Source organism: Salvia hispanica, chromosome 4, assembly GCF_023119035.1.
Source record: "Salvia hispanica cultivar TCC Black 2014 chromosome 4, UniMelb_Shisp_WGS_1.0, whole genome shotgun sequence".
NCBI lineage: Eukaryota > Viridiplantae > Streptophyta > Magnoliopsida > Lamiales > Lamiaceae > Salvia > Salvia hispanica.
The window spans coordinates 10,665,964-10,688,302 of record NC_062968.1 but is presented as its reverse complement, the minus strand read 5'-3'; the positions used below and the strand labels follow the sequence as shown (position 1 = coordinate 10,688,302).

Here is a 22,339-nt window from a genome sequence, read left to right as displayed (position 1 = left end):
CAATCATAACTCGTATGCCATAACTAATACGTGATGAAACTAAATAGTTTTGGGCCCAGACAGGGATCTATGGAAGGTTTTGGATATGGGCTCCCCCAATTAGCTTTTTACTAATTAAATTGAACCACAATTTAATACAAGCTTATATTGGAATATTACGAGCAGCCACTACAAAAGTAATATTGAACTCTCCCCATTTCCCGCGCTTAAGATATAAATGTCCATTTATTAATTAATGTCTGCTATGGACTTAATTAATTAACATCTTATTAATTCCAAGAGTGGACTTAGCAAGAAACATTTATTTATTATTCATAGAGTAATAAACTCCAACTGGCCAGTTTTTCGAATAATAAAACCTTGTTCGAGCTCCTCTTGAGGACATTATCAAACGAGACTCACCTCGCGCACGATTCAACATAATAGCAATCCTAGCACCGCTAGATATTAATCACCACTACCCAATATATCGGGATTATTGGGTTGCGAAAAACTCGCACCATTTGATAAATCAAAGTAGTGCATAATCAATACCGTATGCTCAATACTAACATATGTAGATTAAGAAAAAATATTTTATCAAGACCTAGTCTTTCATTAGATAGCATAAAGACACGTCTTGCTTTGTTAGATCCGTTCAGTGCTATACCACACCAATGTCATCTTATTTCGGTAAGGCTTAGAAATATGCGGTCTGACATTGCAACCTTTCACGATAGGTAGTCTAAGCCTATCTAGGTTGTGAAATTCTTCTTTTCTTTTGCAAAGCATTGCATAGATCTGACCGTGTTACCTTAAAGTGGACGACGCCCACAACCGGTCTACTAATCAAAAGACTTAGACTTTGTTTACTTCTTATGCATTTAAATGTTTGTAAAACATCTTATAAATGCACAAGCAAACACAATGTAATAACAATAGTGATTCTATTCGTGCGAGACTGCTCGAATAATACTGAATCGGGTTAAAAGTGGATTGTAGAGTTTTACGTATACAAGCAAGATTCTATTCGCGCGAAACTTGCTCGAAACATGCTTTTCAGTATACCAAACCTAACACGACCAACATCGTATCATCTGGTGCCTTCATTGACGTGTTCATGGCTACCAATCCAAACAATATACCGATCATCCCCAGCCGGGAACAACTCGGTTTGCCGCAGACTGATGATACTCGGCCTGATACGAACATCCCTACGGTGGCTGTTCCTGCCCCTGGAGTTATCCCCACTGGTCAGTTAGATTGGATTATGTCAACAATAGCCAAGTTGGAAGCGAGACTGGCTGTATCCGACAGACGTACAGTTGATCATCGACCTCCACCGCGGCCTGACACCGATCCACCGTTTGCAGTGTCGTTGTCCGCCTTAGCTATTCCGTTCTCCACACTTGCTCCTGACGTTCATTGGATGCAACAACCGTTGCCACCAGCGGTTATTCATTCACAATTTCAGCGTCAACCGTTTTTAACCTCTCAAGGCACTAACTTTCCACTACATTCAGGCTTTCAACCTCCACAACCACCCACTACTCATCAGTTTCACACCACCACCGATTTGGATTTTCACGGCAACTTCCGAATTCCTCCTTCGCATACACAATCCTGGCAAAATCCACTATCTAATTTTTCCTTTGATCGGCAAAATCGTACAACTCCACTGGGGCCACGTCCAACATCTTGTTGGTATCCTACACCATCTCGTCCTCTTCACGGTTATCACCAACCAGATCAACATAAAAGTGTGCGGATGGACCCTCCTCATTTCGATGGAACCGACACCGCTAATTGGATTTTCAAAATCCAATATTATTTTGACCATATGATGATGCCCGATGCTCAGAGATTGCATTATGTGGTTCCGTTGTTTGACCCTCCGGCTGCTGAATGGATCAAGCATTATTGTTCCAATAATGATTTTGTTACTTGGCAGGATTTTCTCAATGATGTTCGTTATCGTTTTGATCCTGACTGTTACGAGAGTTATATTGGTTTAATCGTCAAATTGTGTCAAACCGGCACGGTGTCAGATTATCAGCTCGAGTTTGAAAGATTGCAGAACAAGCTCTCTGGTGTTCCAGATTATATTCTACTGCCAATTTACATTGCAGGTCTTAAACAGCCGCTGCAACGTGAAGTAAAATTGCACCGCCCGTCGACTTTGGCAGCTGCATTCGCCTTAGCTAAAGAATTATCGGCATGTCGACCGGAGCACCAACAGTCGACCTACACTTCTGAGAGAAATCCATCAATCCCCTGCGAATCGAGAGCTCCTAACAGTATTTCACCTGCACCAAATTACCTAAACGCAGCTTCTTCCCAAGGTCCGCGTCCATCAGCTGGCCAATTCCGAGAGCTCAGCAAATTGCCTGTGGTACGCCTTTCTGCGTCGGAGAAGGCAGATCGCTATCGTCGAGGATTATGCTGGTATTGTGAGGAGAAGTGGGCCCTAGGTCATGTGTGTAACCATAATTTTTTGGCTTACATGGGCGTTGATGCTGATGAAGTTGCTGTGGTTGCATTAGAGAGTGATTTGCCGGATGATAATGGTACCACAGCGGATCTTTCTCACTTGAATGCCGTCGAAGGCCGACAACACCTGAAGTCCTTTAATATTGTGGGAACAATCCACGAATCGGCGATGAATATTTTGGTTGACAATGGAAGCTCCCACGATTTTATACATCCGCGCATCGCCGAAAAGCTAAGTCTTTCTTTGACTAAGATTAAACCTTTTCGTGTTTATGTCGGTAATGGTGCATCCTTAGTTTGTTCTCATGTCAGCAAGGAGACGGTACGTGGTCGATCTTCAAGGCCATTTATTTCAAATTGATCTACATATTTTGGACTTTCATGGTCCGGACATCATTCTAGGCATGGAGTGGTTGGAATCACTTGGTCGTGTCACACATGATTATACGACACACACTATGGAATTTTTCCGAGATGACTCATTTGTTGTGCTACGGGGTTGTTCATCTATACCGCACAAGAATTCTGTTCACGCCTTAGCCATTCTACTATCACATAAGGGCCGACATGATCTGTTCCAAATTGTTGCTGCACCACCAGGTTCAGTCCCGACACATTCCGACAAGCCACCAGTAGTTCAGGCTGATCTGTCGCCGCCAATCATTCAGGCTTTGTCAGATTTGGCAGCAGCATTGCGGCAGTCAGAAGTGATACAGAAGGGGAAGGCCTTAGTACAATGGTCTAGTGCCGATCAGCCGTCGCTCAACTGGGATACGATCACTTCCCTATCCAGTCGATTTTCTTTTCTTCTCCTTGAGGACAAGGATGATCCTATCGGGGGGGAGTTGATAAGAACCTAACATCATCTCTTCCGCCAACACATGAAGAAGAGCCTGCAGATGACTCTACAGATGAAGCTATCATCGATCCTTCGCTCGATGCTCCACCACCTCGCATAAAGAGGTCTCCAATCCTTGTCCAAGACTAAGTAAAGAGTTAGTTATTTATAGTTAGCCATTCCCACGTTTGTGTTTTCCTTCATTTCTCTCAAAATCTAACAAACTGCTTGACGGAGGAGACCTCCGCACGCAGACGTCGATCGCAGAGCCTCCCACGCCATCGACCCTTCTCTCCGATACGACCAACATCGTATCACAGCCCCAATGTCTACACGTTTTTAAGAACTACTTAAATGGATTCTTGTGTTTTGGGATGTAATCGATCTTGAATCAACCGAGTCCTTAATAAACATATAGCAATAACACATGGCAGCAAAAATTCGACGAGAGAGCTAATAGTATTTTCATTGTTCGCGTTGTCATAGTTTATCCACACTACAAAAAAAAATGCTTGTTTGCAAGCACATATTTACAAGCACAATCAATATGTGCTCAAAAATTCTGGCAGATTTGCAAGCAAAATTGTGAGTAAAAGGCTTGTGCTTGCTATTTTGCGAGCAACTAGTGCTCGCAAACAACAATTTAATTTTTATTTCAATAGTTTTCTAGTAAGCGAATTGTGCTTGCCACACTGCTCGCAGATTTGCGAGCACAATTAGTGGTGCTTGCAAAATTGCGTTTTTTCATCTATACTTTTCTAGTAAACGAATTGTGCTTGCTCCCTACCTGCAGATTTGCCAGCACAATTAATGGTGCTTGCAAAATTATTACTACTAGTAATTCTTATCCAGATGCATCTTCCTCAGTGAAATAATGGGCCGCAAACCTTTCACTGAAAATACTTCTCAAAATTTCTCACCGCCTAATTCTCACCGCCAGTCTCCCTCCCTAAACAAACCCTAAACCTCCCCTCTCTCGTATCATCTCTCACTAAACCATGTGCTGCGCTCTGATTCATTTCATCCATGCGCCTTCGAACAGTTATCAGCGGCGAGATTCAATCGGAGGATCAAATGCTGCCGCGCAAAGCTTCTCGAAGAGCAGGTATGTTCGACTCCAGTTCTCCAGCATTTCCGTCATTGATTTTTTTCAGATTACTTTTTCTGTTTTTGATTTTTTTCAGATTGCTTTTTTCTGATCTACTTTATTTATCACCTAGATTCACGATTCTAGCGTTTTTGTTGTTGCTTTTTTTTTCAGATTGTTTGAAAAATATTTTGAGATAATTTGTTGCATTTAATGTGTGAGTGAACTAGATCCTGTGAAGCCGAGACTCTGGTGAGTGAACTGCTTCTGGACTTTTGTAATGAATTATGTAGATATGTGTTTCATATTTGAGTGAAATGTTGAGCTGGTTAACTGCTTTCGTGATTGAGATTGCATTGAGTTCGATGCAATTGTGATGTTCATTTGATGTTGTTTACTCTTTACATTGTAAACTGGAAATTAAATCATTAGTAGCATTAGGTCATTGAGTTAACCATACATTAAACAATATTGAGAAATAGGGAGGTGACGTTTAGCTATATGTTAGCTATGGATTGCTCACTGCTCACTTACAATTATACTTTTTTACAGTCATCCGTTCATTGTTAAACCCCTCTCTAGTCAAAATTTTGACTGGAATAGAAAGCTTGATTAGATTTTATAAGAAGAGTTAAGAAACAGAACCATAAATATAGGTATTGATTATTGAAGGAGATTCACTATTGTTCCAGCTATGTTTATGTGTTGTTTCTCACAATCATAACAAACACATTAGTATTGATCTCATATCTTCATGTGATTGTACATAAAAATGGAGTGTAAAATATATCATGTTGCATATTTGTGCTTCTGTTACAGGGCACAAAGTTATATAACTAACCCAATAAAATCAACTCACCTCGTTTCTCATTGATTAGGGGCTGCCAACTGTGTGAATACTACAAAATCCTCAATCGGTTTACACACTTATCTGATTTCTAGGTGAAATTATGGTTAGATTTTCAATTTCTTAGTTATTTCCAATTTGGATTTTGGAGATTTCACTTTTAATTGTATTTTTTTTATGTATTTTCTTCATTTGCAGATTTGTTTACTTCTGTGTGAATTGTAACGATGTGAAAAACTTGGAGAAGTTTTCAAAGGGGTAAGATTCCATTCCTGTTGGAATATAAACATCGTTTTGAAGTTTATAAGTTGCAAAAGCTTTTGATTTACTGAGATTTATGTGTGGTAGAAACCAAATTTGATTTTTGAGCTCACTGATTTTAGTTCTCAGGGGAGATTTCATTTTGAAGTTGGTAATAGGTATATCTCCTAACTCTACCATTTCTCATTTGCAAAATTCATGTTTCTGCCTAATGAATGAATATGCTTTGAGTGTGTGTGATTTCTTTAACTACCATTCTGACCCAGAAAATTGATCTTAAACTTTCTGATTTTGGCAGCCTACACATTGTGTTATTAGTTTTATTTACTAGGGTCTGCATTGTCTGCTTTTATGCATGCTATATGTATTAATTTCTTGAGAGTTTCCTTGATCTCAGTGAAATTATGGAGCCACATATGAAGCAAGTATCTTTTTGGTCCTAAACCTAGATTATGTTAATATGAGTATTTCTGTCAATGCAGCAGGAAATCAAAAAATTGCTGGAGCTGGTCCGTAGTCAACAAGTTCAAGAGAGGAGGAGAAGAAGTGCATAGATTTAGGGAGTGTTAGGTTTGACTTCTATGTTTATGGAAGAAAAGGGAGGTTTTTTTTTCTATTCTAGTTTCATGGTGTGCAAGTTATGAAACAGTGACAGTTATCATTTTGGAATATTCAAATCATTCGTTTGGTTTGAAGTGTAAAACAATATTTTTAATTTTATGTAGAATTTAAATTTTGTCATTCTTTTGATTAATTTCATATAATTTTTAAAAAATATACCCTATTATTAATTTGAAAAAAAAAATAATAAATTAAAAAATTACAGAATTTTCAGGAAAAAAATAGTACTCAGTTTGCAAGCACAGCTCAGAAAGTGGAATTATTTTTCAAGCACATTGCAAGCACAAAAGAAGTTTCAGCAAATTTGCGAGCAAAACAGTTGCTTGCAAAGTAATAATTCGACCACTAGGTTTTGCAAGCCATTTTGCGAGCACCGGTCATTGTGCTTGCAATTTTTCAGCATGTGCTTGCTAAAACTTGCAACTTTTGCTACGAGCGAAATGGGAAGCACCCTTCGTACTCGCAAAGTGCTTGTAAAATGACATTTTGCGAGCATATTTGGTTATTTGCGAGCATTTTGGTGCTTGCAAAACAACTTTTTTTTTTTTTGTAGTGCCAGCTAAAGTAATTATTGTAAAGATAAAAGTCATGGTGAGCGATGCACCAATCATACTACCTAACTTAGCATAATAATAATGGAAATTGAAGGTACTACAATATACACCAATCATACTACCCAACTCGCATAAATAAAAGTGAAGATATTGTAATTTATAAATTCACAAATCATTTACCATAATTTATAGTGAAAATGAGCAACTCGGCAGCCCCACACCTAGCTCTCTTCCCCTGCGCCGGCATGGGCCACCTGATCCCATTTCTCCGCCTCGCCGCCGACCTCCACTCCCGCGGTGCAGCCGCCACAATCATCACCGTTGAGCCCACCGTGAGCAGCGCCGAGTCGGATTACCTCTCCGACTTCTTCGCCACATTCCCGCGCATCAAACGCCTCGAATTCCATCTCCTCCCTCACACCAAATCCCAACTAATCAACGAAGATCCTTTCTTCATCCAAATGGAACGCGTCGGCAACTCCGTCCATCTCCTCCCGCCCTTGCTCTCTTCCCTCTCCCCGCCTCTCTCCGCCGCCATCGTCGACTTCCCCATCCTCAGCCGACTCCTCCACCTCCTATCCCTCCCCGTCTACACACTCATCACCTCCTCCGCCAGATTCTTCTCTCTCATGACCTCCCTCTCTCACCTACCACCTCCCCTCAACAGCCAAATCGAAATCCCTAATATAGTTCCAATCCCCGTCTCGAGCATTCCTCCGCCCATGCTCGACCCCAACCACTTCTTCTCCGCCAACATCATCGAAAACGTTGCGGTGCTGCAACATACAAAGGGTGTTATGATCAACACATTTTCCTCTCTAGAGCCGGAAGCGATCGAGGCTCTTCGCGCAAAGGGAGTACTTAAACACCTACTTCCGGTGGGGCCGCTGCCGCCGTTTCAGAGATCAAAAACCGTAACTAAAAAAATCGGATGAGGATACTTTTGCGTTCTAAATTATGGTTATTTTTTAAAAAAATTCAAACGCTAGTCTCAATTTTTGTAGTGTCACGAGCTCCCGTGGCTAGACGAGCAGGCGGCAGAATCAGTGGTGTACATCAGCTTCGGGAGCAGAACGGCGCTGTCGAAGGCGCAGATGAGGGAGGTGGCTGGGGCGCTGGAGGAAAGCGGGTGCAAGTTTTTTTGGGTGGTGAAAGGGAGCAAGGTTGATAAGGAAGACGAAGAAGAAGTAGATGAGATGGTGGGGGAAGCGTTTCTGAAGAGGACGGAGGGGCAGGGGAGGGTGGTAAGGGGGTGGGTGGAGCAGGAGCGGATTCTGGGTCATCCAGCCATTGGGGGATTCGTGAGCCACTGCGGGTGGAATTCGGTGACGGAGGCAGCAGCGCTGGGGGTGCCGGTGCTGGCGTGGCCGACGCACGGGGACCAGAGAGTGAACGCGGAGGTGGTGGAGAGGGCGGGGTTGGGAGTGTGGGAGAGAGAGTGGGGATGGCAAGCCGGGGGCGGGAGATTGATCGGAAGGGAGGAGATTGCCAACAAATTGAGGGCGCTGATTGGAGACGCGAAGTTGAGGGCGACGGCTAAGGAGGTCAAAGAAAAGGCGCGGCGTGCGAGAGAGGAATGTTTGCTTCAAGGACTCCTCCTCAATTCCATTTCGGACTAATAAACCAATCACATTGTCTTGTCTCAAAGTAACTCTGTTTTCATAAGGAGAAATTCATAAAATTATTGACTGATGTTTCTTCTTGAAATTATATGTAGTACTACTCCCTCTGTCCCAAGGAAGATGATCCCCTTTTTGGGCGGCAACGGATTTTATACAAATTTATTTTGTGTGTTGAGAGAAGAGAGTAAAGTAAGAGAGAGGGAATAAAGTAGAGATAAAGGTGTTTCCATTTTAATTAATGGGTAGTTGGGTCAAACTAAAAAGAAAAGTGGGTCATCTTCAATGGGACGGAGGGAGTATAATATTCCCTCCCACGAAAATATGCACTCTTTCCTTGTTAGAGCATCCACAGTAGGGGCGCCGCGGCGGGCGCCCTGTCGCGGCTAAGCCGCGCCTGTGTATTGTGGCAGAAGAGGCCGCCCCGGAGGCGGACAACTTTTGTGGGGCGGAAGGGCTTTCGCTCCGAATGCGCCGAGGACGAGCCGGAGGAGAGAGAAACGCGGCGGCCGCCGCGGCTATCTATTGCACGGCGAAACCGCCGCGGCGGTCGCCGATTTCCTTTTTTTTTTCGAATTTTTAATTCTAATTGAATTAAAATATACAAAGAATAAAAATAAAGTGAAATGTGCCTAACAAAAGTGTCCACTATTGCTGCGGAAATTTTTTTTTTGTGGCCGTGGACAATCACAAGTGTCTATGGACAAAAAAAGAGAAGTGTCCAGGAGAAAGTGTCCTCCTATTGTGGATGCTCTTATGTACTACCTCCGTCCCCCAAATTTTGACACAGTTTACTATTTTGTTCCGTCCCTGAAAATTTGACGCACTTCACTTTTTATCATTTTTGGTAGTAAACCTCATATTCCACTAACTCCTTCCTACTCACATTTTATTATAAAATAAAACTAATACTTTAAACGGTACCCACGTCCCACCAACTTTTTCAACTCACTTTCTATTACATTTCTTAAAATCCGTGTCGGGTCAAAGTGTGTCAAAATTTGGGGGACGGAGGTAATATTTTCCAATTTTAGAAATTTTTTTCTCTCTAATGAGATAGACCCATTTCTCACTAACAATACTTTAATTACATTTTCTTTTTACATCTCTCTTACTTTACCAAATCTGCATTAAAACTCGTGCTAAACGCATTTTCTTTGAGGACGGAGGAGAGAATATTAATTACTAATTAGTATGGTAATTGAAATGAGAATAAAATGTAATACTCCCTCCGTCCCGGAGTATTAGACTCACTTCTTTTGGGCACATGATTTAAGGAATTGATATTTAAATAGTTAAAGTGGAGAGAGTAAAGTATAAGAGAGGGAAAAAGTAGGGGAGAGAAGAGAGGGAAAAAGTAGGTGGAGAATAAAATAAGATAGATGTTTTTTGCTAAAAAGGGAAATGAGTCTAATATTTTGGGACATCCCAAAAAGGAAAGTTGGTCTAATACCTTGGGACGGAGGGAGTTCATAATATAATAGATATAATGATATTCTCATTTTATAAAGGTGTTATAATTAGTATGAAGAGGTAAACTAATATAACTATCATATTTACTTTTTTTTCATAAAAAATTATTTCCAAGGGGAGAGGTATTTGAGAAGTTATTATACATCCTATTTTGAAGAGGTATCTTTACCTCCCCATCAATGAAGAGGTAAAATCTTATAACTACTATATTTGTCTTCTTTACATGAAAATCCTTTTCCAAGGGGAAAGGTATTTGAAAAGTATTACACTTTATATTTTTTAATGCATTTTATACTATTATATTATTTTTTAAAAATAATTATCTTTTTCTTTTGAAATATGTTACTTTTTAAAAAGGTATATTTCCCTTTTCTAAAAAGATAAATACATAATATATCTTTTCTATATACCTACTTTTAGACATGCACTAAATGTAATAATTTACAAAGTGAAAGGTGTAACTTTAAATACAACAAGGAAAATAGATTTCTATTATTTTAAAAGAATCTTAAGACGAGTATCGAGAGGCATTTAGGTAGCAAAATGAGGGATGTTAATGCCTATAATGATGTAACCTTCCATAGCCAAAAAGTGATGAAGAGAGTGACACCTTTTTTCAGTAGTCCGGCGACGAAGACAACAATAAACCTTAAAATATGTAAAGTTAATCAAAATGCTATTTTATGTACATTTTGGCAGAAAACGACGTACACAATAATGATATTTAGCATAACAAGTGCAGTAGAAGCATCAAAAGTTACAATTGAGCAATATGAAAAACTGATAGAGTTGGTTCATATTTTAAAAATTGTACTTATGGAGTGCAAAAAATTGGTAAAATAGCAAGCCACTTCTTCTATAAATATCACTCTGCATTGTGAAGATTATGGATAAAAACCAAAGCCCGACATAAGAGAAATAAAAAATCTTATCTAAATATTGAAATTGTTCGCCAAGAAGCGAGGGAAGCGAAGGTCGATAGAGTCAGACATAGCGAATACAATGAGCATCATTCTGACTAAGTGCCTCAATTAAGGGTAAATCCCTTAAGAAGAACGTAGAACAAAGAAAGGAGGTCGCGTCTGTCAATCAACCGAGAACTGATATAAAAATAAAGTGCGAAAAAAGCGTAAAAGTAAAAATAGATAATTTGATATTTCTTGAATGATCAAATGAATAATAATATCCCTATTTATAATACTATATCCTAACTTAATGAACAAGATTTAATCCTAAGCATATATAAAATGATATGGTAAATCATTAATTAACTAAATAATAGAGATATAGAGATATTATTGATGATATGCTCGTATTAGCCTCCACATGTCAAAAAGAAGAAGATGCACCATCAGTGAAGAATCGACGTGTGATAGTTGGGTGACCACTAGTCAAGAATAGTAGGGGCTGAGCCAATGAGTGTGGTTGGTTTGTTGTTTAGCCTACAAATTTTGAATACAGAAAGAAATTCCAGAGAGAGACGGTGGAGGAGGAAAGAAAAATGTGGCGGTGAAAATAGAATAAAGTAAATTAGGACATATTGTTTAAGAATATAGTACTCCTCTCCTTTCATAGTTTAAAATTTTAGTTTAAAATTTTATTTTGATTTGATGCAGGTTTTATGGAACATAAATAGAAGTGAGTAGATAAAATTAGTAGAATGTAAGTTTCACTTGTATAAATTTGTTTTATATTCCAATAAATAGTGAGTGTTATGAGTTAGTGGACAGATCGAAATGATAAATATGAATATTATTTCGTAGGCGGAACGAGTAATATATTGTTTTATCTCTTTGCATATAACATTATCTAGCTATACTGATATAAAGAACTAGTTTTGGACAATTTTGAATAATCATTTTATTCCAAGAGTGTAAATGCAATTTAAATTTTTTTATTAAAACTACCTACCACTTTGTACCCATTGAATTTCAATAACTGTCATGTTTAAAATATTAAATTATTTATAATTAGCATTTAGATTACTTTCTACGGGTCCTATTCTAATGCTTATAGCACCCTAATCCAAAATCAAGACTAAAATCTCCATCCTTGGATTTTAAAATGAGTGGATGAGATTAAAGCTCACAAATCTCAATAAATAGTAGACAAAATATCAACAAAAGGGTAATATCATCATTATGTTATCATATGATCATTTTCGTGAGTATTTTTTTATATCAACATCGTGTATTACAAATATCAACAACACGACATTAGAATATCAATACAAGGACAAGAAAATATCAACACATTTTTATTGAGATTGGACATGCATAATATTGAGATTTTGCCTACAATATATCGAGATTTTTGTCAGATTGCTGATAAAAGTTCGTTTATCAACACGTATCAAGATTGAAATATAATTTATCAAATTTCATCACCCGAACATCGTCGGAACATATGCAATTGAGATCTCGTTGGAATCCTTATTAAATTATCTTTAATTTGATATATTTTTTGCGAAAAAATAATTTAAATTGATAGAGTTACGTAAATGTAAAGATTTGAGATGATTTTGAGGAGATAGAAAGTAGTTAGTTATAATTACTACACATAACATTAATACCCTTTTAATTTAATTAATAATTATTTAAATTTAAAATATATTACACTTGACATTATATTAACCACAAGATCTTCTAATCTAATGGTTGAAAATTGGTCTCAATTTTGGATTGGTAATTAGTTAGCAATTGATTACATCCCCACTTTCTATATTCAATCAATTTAATTTCGGTAGTAATTATCAGAATTATATTAATAATATTCCATGCATTGTTATACTAATTACCATATAATAACCATTATGTATCCAATAAATGACATTATTATGACATAAATACCTATATAACATTGTTACTTAAAAAATATATCACGATATCTATTTATTTATACATATATAAAAGACGAGTTTTGGATGAATTTTGAATAATTTATAAGTTTTGGGTGTTACTGCAATTTTGAAAACCTATACGGCAGTTTCATATGTATAAGTGCAATCCACAATGTAAAATAATTAATTTTTCCAATCACGTGTTTAGAAATTTTTAGGGTTATTATGCAGTAGTATTAATTTTCCATGCGTTTAGAATACTAAGTCGTTGTGACACTAATCTATACCTATATATAAAAGACGAGTTTTAGCTTTATTTTGAAGATTTAAAAATTTTGGAAATAAATTTAAATATTTATAAGTTTTAGGCATAAATTTGAATATTTATATGTAACTATCATGAATATTTATTTAAATTACAATGAATAACTGGCGGTTACAAATCTTAAATAGGATAATGAGCATTTAACAAATTTTGTAACCTCTATTGTCTTAATTTTATAATTTATGATTTTTTAATTCTATAATCTCTCATGTCCCAATTTTGTTCCTATAAAAGACAAAGGCGTAGAGTTGTGGATATATTACACACCAATAAAATCACTCTTTACTCACTCTCAAGCTCTCAACATTGTATTGTACATTTTAGAAACATTGTATTACTTGATTTTTGGAGCCTTATAAAGTTCATCGGTGTCTAGCGGATTTGCGGTGTTATATATGTTAGGAGGACGTTGTTACATCTTTAGTGATAATACGTCAATCCAAGAGCACTAACCATGATGTAATTTGTCATGCGGAATGAGGATTTTTCTCGACTAGACTTATAGTTCGGTTTATTTTATAATTTTTATTGCAATTTCCAATTCATGTATTGTTATTTTGTTTTTTTCTTTGATTGCATAATTAGAGTACCACATGTATATGGTTCGAGAATTTTATTCCAATATTTCTAGCAATTCTTAGAGAGGGGAAAATTGTAGTATGATGCACTATTTTTTAGCACTAAATAAATCTGCAAGTATACAGAGTATATATAGTATAGTTAAAGGTCAGTACCGGATATTGAACACGGGAAAAACAAACACAGACTGTCTATCTTCTACTAAGACTCAATTGCTATCTGGAGAAACGAAAGGTTTTGAAAACTTTTTGAAAACTGAAAGCAATAGAAAACAAATAATAACTGATTGCAAATAAAACACGGAGATAAAATATAGAGATAAAGGAATTCCAGGGATGTGCGTTCACTGTTATGGTTATACAAATTCCAAACTACAATACCCTAGCACAGTTATTACTTTGATAGGACGAGTCACCTAGCTTATGCTCATGCGATGCAAACGTTGATTACAAGATTATGGTTGTCAATCCTAACACGTAACTCCAAAAAGCTTCTAAGATCCTTGAAAAGTCCCCACTCTCAATTAAAGGTGTCGTTTTAAGGGAAGCTAACTGTAGTGTCTACTAAGTGGATCTAACTCGCTAGAACTCTCTCACAGTTATGAAGCAAGTTATTTTAAATCATGCAAGATTGTGTCACTCAATCATGCAACATCAGAATTACTTAGGGAAGAAACAAAGTAAAAAAAAAAAACGGATAATAAATAGAAAACTGGAATTGTATAACCAAAGTCGTTACTAACACATCCCTAGAATCCTATGAGTTTAGTTACACATAATGGAATAAGCTAAAAACATAGATTGAAGGGAAAACAATTTGAACATAAAACTAAAGCAAATAAAACCCGTAGGTTGAATCCTTGTCGTTCTTGATGTTCTTGAAATCTTTCTTCAACTCCTTGCACAATGACGTATTCTAGCTTTTGATCTCTAGGAATTTATGTTGCAAAAAGAAGCTCTAATTTGATGAACCTTGGGTCCTATTTATAGGGGAAAGTCAATCCTCATTGTAGAAGGAAAAGATCTTCAAAATATGGTAAATCTTGGAGCAGATCTAGGTCAAGTCGGATTCGGCGCCTTTCTCCGGCGGGCCGCCGCACCTTGGCCGGCGGTCGCCGCGTTGCAATCCAGAGTCCTCTGTTCCTTTGGCGGAGGACCGCCACACGACTTCCAGCGGTCGCCGGGAGAGACTCGTTTCCAAACGTAAATTTCCGAGCCGGGCCGCTACATAGCTCTGACCGCCGGGCACCGGCGGTCGCCGGTCGCTGTCTGAACTCCAGATTTCCAGACTTTGTGTTTTGACTCCCCTTTTCAGCTCAAATATGCACATTTCTCACAAAACACGTCAAAATACCAAAATAGATAAAATATGCAGATAATGGACATGTAGAGTGACTTTGACATAAAAAAACAGACCAAATAATGACCTTAAAATCGTGCAAAATCCGAGCGTATCATAGTAACATCCTTAACTCGAAACATGTAGTTCATGATTCTCAAATATAGTTATTTTGTTAAAAGTGTGATTCATTATTTTGGGTAGAGAGATCTGAAGGATTGCTTTAAATATATTTTTGATATACTCGCTTCGCTGCCCAAATAATTGTGTTTTGTCTTGATTTTATTTTAAATATGTTTAATTTTAATGTCTTTAAGTGTAAAATGAATTGTGGAGTATATATTTATTGAATTGTTAATATATAGTACATCATACTATTTTTAAATTTTATGTAGTTATATTGTTTCTCATTTTAATTTATCAATTAACAATTCAAAATTGTACGACGCAAAAATATTCCATCGTGCATCGCATGTGGGTTAACACTAGTTTAGTTAAAGCCCAAACTTCATAGTCCGATTAACCGTTTTGATGCTTAATTATGTTGTAATAATATGTTTTTAAAATTTATTAAATCGACACTCCTTTCGTCCCATAAAAATATGTGCAATTTCCATTTTCGTCTGTCCCATAAAAATATGTGCATTTCATTTTTAGAAAGTTATATTAATATAATAATATACTCCCTCCGTCCCAATAGATATGCAACATTTGGTTTCCGGCACAAGATTTTATGCAGTGGTGTTTTGTGAGTTAATGGAGAGAGAGTAAAGTAAGAGAGAAGAAAAGGTAGAGAGAATGTTGTTTCCATTTTAGGAAATGTTTCATTTTTATTGGAACAACCTAAAAAGGAAAACGTTTCATTTCTAATGGGACAAAAGGAGTAGATCCTTATATCCACTGGCACTACATTAACTACCATTTTCCACATTTCTCTTACTTTACCATATCATTCTTCTCTTCTCTCTCACTTTACCAATTTTGTCTTAATTCTTGTGCCATACACATTGCCCATATTTTTATGGATCAAAGAGAGTACTATTTATTAATTTAATTTTTGTGTCATGATATTGTTTCTTCTTTTAATTAACTAGAGTACAATTTGAGATTACATGTATAAAAAAGGGAACTTTAGAGAAAAATAACAAAAATACTACTTCCTCCGTCCCACTTTAGGAGTCCCGGTTTACCATTTTTAGATGTCCCACTTTAGGAGTCCCGGTTGAAATATTCCATAAATCGTATTAGGCCCCACATTCCACTAACCTTTTTCTACTCACATTTTATTATAAAACTAATATAAAATAGTAGGACTCACATTCCACTATCTCTTTTTACCAACTTTCCTTTACATTTCTTAATACTCGTACCGAACTCAACCAGGATCCTAAAGTGGGATGGAGGGAGTATTAATAAATTTGGATAAGTGAAGAGATTTTTTATCCAATAATATGGATTTAACTATCTCTCTTTTATTTTCCATTTCTATTCTAAAAATGCTTTTTAAGAATTAGAAATAAATATTTTAATCAAAAGAATAAATTGTTATCTATATTCATGTTAATAATGTATAAACAAAAATCAAAATTTTATAGTATTTAAATAAATTTATAATGACATAATCATAATACTTCATTAGTCCCATAAAATTAGGTGCACTTTCAATTTACGTCTGTCTCATAACAATATGAGCATTTTTATTTAAGAAATATTGTCTTTAGCACATTATCCATGTACATCAATTTACTTACAACTTATACAACTAAGGCCCATCATTAAACACTAATAATAATATTGCACCAAAATCTCCCCCTCCGTTGCCAACTGCGCTACGCCATAATAATATTGATTTCACTATCCACCAACACTACTTTAACTACTCTTCTTCATTCTCTTCCTTTTAATTCTCGTATCATTTCAAATGCATATATTTTTATGGGACAAAGGGAATAATTATGACCATAAAGATTTACAATTATAGTAAATTTAATATAATTATAACAGATTTCCTATATTTTATACTAGAATATTATGAGTTTAAGTAAAAAAATTAATTTATCAGCAAATATCTTTATTATTGTTAATGTTAATGATTATGATTATTATCCCATATAAGTCGGGACCATCAATAATTCAAAATTATATCATAAATAACACGAGACATCGACATAAATTTTACAAAAAAAATCTTCTTCCCCACAAATATGAGTCATGACCAAGATAAACTACACAAGATGTTGTCTGCTTCATGGAAAAACAATGAAGCAGATTCCTATTTCAACAACAAACCAACAAGATGTCGACTTAGAGACCAATCCATATATGAACAAATAACTACTATACATGATCCAAAATTTGAAAATGTCAGTTCCAAACATGAAAGAAAAGCCTCAACCTCCTCACCTAGTTTTCCTTCCCAGTGGCATCGGAAATCCAGCTACATTCTTCCGACTCGCTGCAGCGATGGCAGCTCCACGCAGCTGCAGAGTCACCTTCATCAACGTTCAACCTCATCCCGTTGATTCCGACTTCGCCAGCCAGCCAGGTGTGGAGCTTCTTGATGTAGATATGCTAGCAGATACTGACGACGCCACCACCATCAGTGATGATCCATTTATAGCACGCGTTGCAATCATCAATCGTTCTCTCTATCAACTAACCCCAATTCTAGCTTCTCTACGAGCTTCCGCTGTATTCTCAGACTTCGCTATAGCAGCCACGCTTTCTCAAATCTCCACTGATCTCAACATTCCTCTCTTGGTGGTTTCCACCACCTCAGCAAAGTTTTTAGCCGTTATCACAAACATACCACGCCTGCTGTCTCAAGACCCGAATGTGTTCAGCGACTCTGCGGAATACCTTGAAGTGCAGGGAATGCCATCAATACCGAAAGCCAACATTCCTACTGCTTGGCTAAAAAAATCATCAACAAATCATTTGCTAACAGAATACCTTGTCCCAAATGCTCGAGCACTCTCAAGAGTGAGAGGCATCCTCTTCAACACGTTCGACTGGTTTGAACAAGAGAGTCTGGCAGCCCTCAACAGAAGCCAGCCGCCACTTTTCCCTGTCGGCCCGCTACAACCTTACCAGAAACTCGGAGGCCATCAGCATTTTCTTACATGGTTGAGCGAAAAACCTGCCAAATCAGTTGTGTATGTCAACTTTGGCAGCCAAGAAGTAATCTCAGAAGATCAGACGAGAGAGCTGGGAAAAGGGTTAGAGATATGTGGATATCATTACCTCTGGGTGATCGCTCAAGGCACAGCTTGCTTTGAGAGACGTGACAACGGGATGATAGTGAAAGGGGAAGTGGATCAAGAGAGGGTTCTAACTGACCCTGCCATTGGTGTGTTTGTGAATCAATGTGTATGGAAGTCGATTATGCAGGCCGCTTGGGAAGGGGTTCCGGTGTTGGCATGGCCGCAACATGGTGATCAGATGATGAATGCAGAAGCTGTAGAAAAGACTGGTTTGGGAATCTGGATGAAGGAGTGGAACGGCCAAGGGGAGGAGGTGGTCGACAGGGATGAGATTGGCCGAGTGGTTAGGCAGATGATGGAAGATTTGGACGTCAACAAGGCAGCTATGATTGTGAGGGAGAGAGCCAGGGAAGCCTCTGAGATTGGTGGTAGCTCTCAAAAGGCTTTTGACAAAGTCATGCAGATGTTTATTAGCAGCAATAACTAGATAAGAAGATAAATTTATAGTTCAAACTAAATATATCCTATTAGCTGTAATACTTGTCATAAATTTATTTAACAGCAACTTTTGTTAACTGATGATGCTTTTGGATGAATTTGTAATTACAATATGACATTGTCAATCAGAACAACATATTTAACCATTTCCCAATTATAAAGATGCTAAACATTTTTCACTAGAAATCTGTCTTACAGGTCATTATATATTTCTCTGCGTGCACTCCATATGAAATCATGTTGTTGCACTCTTACTCTGGAACCATAAAAGAAGCAACGATGATGAAGACTGACAGTGAAGATGAACTACGATGTTCCATAACAGATCGATCAAGAAGGATAGGAGAACGTAATCATAGTTGATACACTCAAAGATGAAGACCAGCAGAGAAGAATAGGAATTGTATTGATAGTGAATGGAATTTAAGATACAAAAAAGTAACACTCAAGGAGAATCTCGAGACTCTCCATGAGCTACAATACTCAGACAATTTTATGATTGAATGTTATAAAGTTCAATCAATCCTATTTATCCTTTACCTTGAACTTCCCACCCCTTCAACCTCTTTAATTTTTCATATGGTCCTCTATTATTTGTGATCATAGCACATGTAAAATTGATCGAATAATAGATAGAAAGATTGAATTTTTTCCATGAAATTTGAAGAATTTTGCATAAAAAACATCGTTTAACTAACTTAACACAGAATAGATGCTGTCATCTTAAGTATGTTAGTTGAAACCATTAAGATGTCTGTAATAATTAAAGAAAAACAGAGCATTTTAAGTGCAATCAAAAGAGTTGCATTAGGGAGCTTTCATTTTAGGGTGATTGATAGTAAGCATATTCATGTCTACACATTTAATTTTTTCTTGAAAACACAAGAAATATCAACCATCCAAATCACATGATATGCACTTAGTGATAGATTTCCAGACAGAATTTCAAGAAGCATTCTTTTATTGCAGCATGTAATGTAAAATGTCAAACCGTACACAAGGCAGCCAAGCTTCAGGAAGAAAGCACTTTCTTTGAAATGAAATCGAATGATATCCCATTGTCCTGCAGGCGCTGCTCGAGGTCTGTTGGGCCGAATACAATCCCAGGCGTATAAACTCCGCCTTTAGGCAGATTATCGCGGCCATCCAGCAGTACAAGAGCACACTGAAGCAGCACGATTGGGGTCGTCAGATATCCAATCTCAGGTCCCATCACTCTTGTTACCACTTCAGTGTCAGGCTTCTTGTCACCCTGCGAAGCTAGACTGCTATCCGAATACCCTTGTCCCACAAACCACATCTTGAAGGTAGCACTCGCCACTTCCTCCTCCGAAGGCCCCTTCTTCCTGAACCATCCAACACTGAAGAAGGAGGGAAACTTGAGCAGAAGCCATCTCCCAACTCTACTCTTGCTCAAGAGCCCCAAGAACACACCGAGTGTGATCACAGGAAACAAGCCGAGCAATGACTTCGAGCCTAATTTCACACCAAAATGGGCTGGCTTTGTGGATGACCAGAACTCCTCCCTCTTTTTTACATGCTCAACACTTTCGTTTACACCGGGTAAACCATGGGGGTTTTCAGTCAACATAGCCTGTGTTCTTCGAACAACAACAGAGTCTGCTGATGGCAGGCGTAAAGCCCAGAGGCCCAGCTGCTTCTGGTTCTCAATGATGGAGCCCTTTGAAGGAGCAGGTCCAGGAATCTGAGATTCAAGATAGGTTTGAGTTGGAGATTCAAGCCACAGCCCCACACTTGACAGTAGGAAAGGAAATAAATGGTTCAGATAAAGCGTACTATAATACATTATTACTCCATTACTAAAATCCAGTCTGAAATCCATGTTTAGTTAAATCTCTAGAAAATACATTTCATAGATCAGATCACGGGTATAATAAACTGAATATTCTAAACTCTACAAATGATTTCTTGCACATCAGAAACAACTATTCGTTGAGGAACCCCTGAGTGCATTGCCGAACCCTATCTAATAGTAATAGTGCATCGATGAAGTATCTAATACATGTACATATATATTTTTGCCCTATTCGCTTATATTCTAAGACCTATAATATTTCACTTATTACAATTTCAATTCAAGATGATCCTATATAGTCTTTGCATTGACTTAAATCATTCAACATAGTCAACACAGAGTATTTCTCATCTTCGTCATGAAATCCCTTTTTCCCCTATTTACAAATACAATCAGACAATTCAAGTTTAGTTCAACAATTGGGAAAATACATTTCAAAGATCAGACCACAGCTATAATAAACCATTCCTAAACTCTGCAAATGATTTGTTGCACATCAGAAACAAGGATTCGTTGAGGAATTCCATCTAATACAAACAGGGGATTGATGAAGTATCCATGTGCATAAATATTTTCCCTATTCAGCTATGACCTATCATCGATTTGAATTTCAATCCTATATTGGACAGTTTGTTTTAGGTCATTTTATAAAATACGAATGTCATTTTACAAACAAGAAGAGAGGTAGCATACAGTGGGGCGTGGCCTTCTGGGTCTGGAGCGGCGCAACTCCACCAGCTTATCAGCATTAGCCACTCCAAGAACCGCCGATTCGTAGGTCCCAAAATTTCCCACAATCCTCTTATCCGACTCCAGGCTCAGATACGCCTCCACCCGGTTCGGCACAGCAGGCCCGGCCCAATGCTTGGAGTGAAACATGAGCCCGATCTCTGCCGGCACGGAGTCGAAGCCACAAGCCGAGATCACCAGCGACCCATTCTCCACCGCCTTGTCGTGGTAGGACGCCTCCATCCTCTCCATGAAATCGGGCTCGCCGCAGATGTCCAAGTAGTCGCAGCCGGAATCCACGCAGGCCGCCACGACTGGCTGCCCGTAGAGGCGGAATGGGCCCACGCAGTCGAGGATGATCCTCGATTGCGAGGCGAGGCGGGAGAGCGAGGCCGGGTCTGAGGTGTCGGCGGTGAGGAGAGGGATGTTCGGCGGAGGGTTGGGGGCGGCGGCCCATTTGAGAGACTCGGAGAGGCGTGACGGACTGCGGCCGGCGAGGGCGAGGGATTTGAGGGGGGAATTGGGAGCGTTGAGGAATTTGAGGGCTTCTCGGACTACGTATTTGCCGGTGAAACCGGAGGCTCCGAAGATGACGATGTCGTAGGGTTTCGAGGCCGCCATTTTCACCCGATTCAATCGGATTTTAGTGTGTATAGTTGAAATGTGTGATGGCTGCCGGATTATATGAGTATTATAACAGATTAATTACTTCATTTGTATTTTACATAAATTGAATTAGGGTCCCATAACACTAATTCTAGCTCTTAGATCTATAAAATGGACACCTAGGATTGAACTGATGAAATAGATTTTGAACTGCGGTCTTATGTGTTGGATATTTCAAGCGTAGGTATTTTAGTCAATTCCCAAAATTTTTAGTCAGAAACGGATTTGAAATATCACCACATTTTAGGCACAGTTATCACCGTGACTCTCTCTCCCCACTATTCAACTCTCGATTCCCTCATTCTCTAACCCTAGCGCTGGATTTTTCAGCAAGAAGTAGTGATTAGGAAAGACTTTCGCTGTTGAATACGAGCAAATTCATGGATGATTAATACCTTCGGTTAGCAGTGCCGACTCCTCGACTCGAAACCGGTAAAATTCTAAATCACCTTGTTTTAGTTTTGGTTTTTAGTTTTATGGATATTTTGCTTGGTGTTTGGATGAATATTGCAATTGTATAGCGATTTAGTGCGATTTCATGTGTTTTAATTTTGCTCGGTTGGGCGCGAACATTTTT

At 38.1% G+C, this 22,339-nt stretch overlaps 4 protein-coding genes across 16 annotated transcripts; 3 read left to right on the top strand and 1 right to left on the bottom strand.

The window, feature by feature from the left end:
* The first annotated feature begins 3,977 nt into the window (after positions 1-3,977).
* LOC125218757 lies at positions 3,978-6,243 on the top strand. Of its 13 annotated transcripts, none has more exons than XR_007176018.1 (6): positions 3,978-4,412; positions 4,569-4,646; positions 5,273-5,347; positions 5,440-5,499; positions 5,632-5,660; positions 5,985-6,243. XR_007176018.1 is itself a non-coding variant. In XM_048120504.1 (5 exons), the coding sequence occupies exons 1-5, from the start codon at positions 4,334-4,336 to the stop codon at positions 6,017-6,019; spliced, it is 264 nt and encodes an 87-aa protein (XP_047976461.1). In that variant the 5' UTR covers positions 3,989-4,333; the 3' UTR covers positions 6,020-6,243. The 13 variants fall into 13 exon arrangements, 10 of the variants coding, with proteins under 10 accessions (XP_047976465.1, XP_047976461.1, XP_047976458.1 ...); XR_007176019.1 differs by having other exon boundaries at positions 3,982-4,412; positions 5,273-5,336; positions 5,590-5,660; XR_007176017.1 differs by having other exon boundaries at positions 3,989-4,412; positions 5,273-5,336.
* A 503-nt stretch (positions 6,244-6,746) lies between these two features.
* LOC125218448 (UDP-glycosyltransferase 708C1-like) lies at positions 6,747-8,461 on the top strand. The gene is made up of 2 exons (XM_048120118.1): positions 6,747-7,591; positions 7,682-8,461. The coding sequence occupies exons 1-2, from the start codon at positions 6,875-6,877 to the stop codon at positions 8,294-8,296; spliced, it is 1,332 nt and encodes a 443-aa protein (XP_047976075.1). The 5' UTR covers positions 6,747-6,874; the 3' UTR covers positions 8,297-8,461.
* Positions 8,462-17,071: 8,610 nt separating this feature from the next.
* Positions 17,072-18,628, top strand: LOC125221929 (UDP-glycosyltransferase CGT-like). Its single transcript, XM_048124271.1, has 2 exons — positions 17,072-17,987; positions 18,092-18,628. The coding sequence occupies exons 1-2, from the start codon at positions 17,194-17,196 to the stop codon at positions 18,126-18,128; spliced, it is 831 nt and encodes a 276-aa protein (XP_047980228.1). The 5' UTR covers positions 17,072-17,193; the 3' UTR covers positions 18,129-18,628.
* An 866-nt stretch (positions 18,629-19,494) lies between these two features.
* Positions 19,495-21,767, bottom strand: LOC125221928 (probable mitochondrial saccharopine dehydrogenase-like oxidoreductase At5g39410). Its single transcript, XM_048124270.1, has 2 exons — positions 21,061-21,767; positions 19,495-20,256 (listed from the first exon to the last, which is right to left on the bottom strand). Exons 1-2 carry the CDS (start codon positions 21,715-21,717, stop codon positions 19,564-19,566), a joined length of 1,350 nt encoding a protein of 449 aa, XP_047980227.1. The 5' UTR covers positions 21,718-21,767; the 3' UTR covers positions 19,495-19,563.
* Between the last annotated feature and the right edge of the window lie 572 nt (positions 21,768-22,339).

What these genes read in the sequence shown, in the direction of transcription:
- LOC125221928 (XM_048124270.1), bottom strand. Translation starts at nt 21,717, where the DNA reads ATGGCGGCCTCGAAACCCTACGACATCGTCATCTTCGGAGCCTCCGGT. An exon ending in CCAGAAGGCCACGCCCCACT is followed by an intron (nt 20,257 to 21,060) that starts GTATGCTACCTC and finishes CTTGAATCTCAG; the next exon opens with ATTCCTGGACCTGCTCCTTC.
- LOC125218448 (XM_048120118.1), top strand. Translation starts at nt 6,875, where the DNA reads ATGAGCAACTCGGCAGCCCCACACCTAGCTCTCTTCCCCTGCGCCGGC. An exon ending in CGTTTCAGAGATCAAAAACC is followed by an intron (nt 7,592 to 7,681) that starts GTAACTAAAAAA and finishes CAATTTTTGTAG; the next exon opens with TGTCACGAGCTCCCGTGGCT.
- LOC125221929 (XM_048124271.1), top strand. Translation starts at nt 17,194, where the DNA reads ATGATCCAAAATTTGAAAATGTCAGTTCCAAACATGAAAGAAAAGCCT. An exon ending in CTTACATGGTTGAGCGAAAA is followed by an intron (nt 17,988 to 18,091) that starts ACCTGCCAAATC and finishes GTGGATATCATT; the next exon opens with ACCTCTGGGTGATCGCTCAA.
- LOC125218757 (XM_048120498.1), top strand. Translation starts at nt 4,334, where the DNA reads ATGCGCCTTCGAACAGTTATCAGCGGCGAGATTCAATCGGAGGATCAA. An exon ending in CACACTTATCTGATTTCTAG is followed by an intron (nt 5,337 to 5,439) that starts GTGAAATTATGG and finishes CTTCATTTGCAG; the next exon opens with ATTTGTTTACTTCTGTGTGA. An exon ending in TTGGAGAAGTTTTCAAAGGG is followed by an intron (nt 5,500 to 5,624) that starts GTAAGATTCCAT and finishes CACTGATTTTAG; the next exon opens with TTCTCAGGGGAGATTTCATT.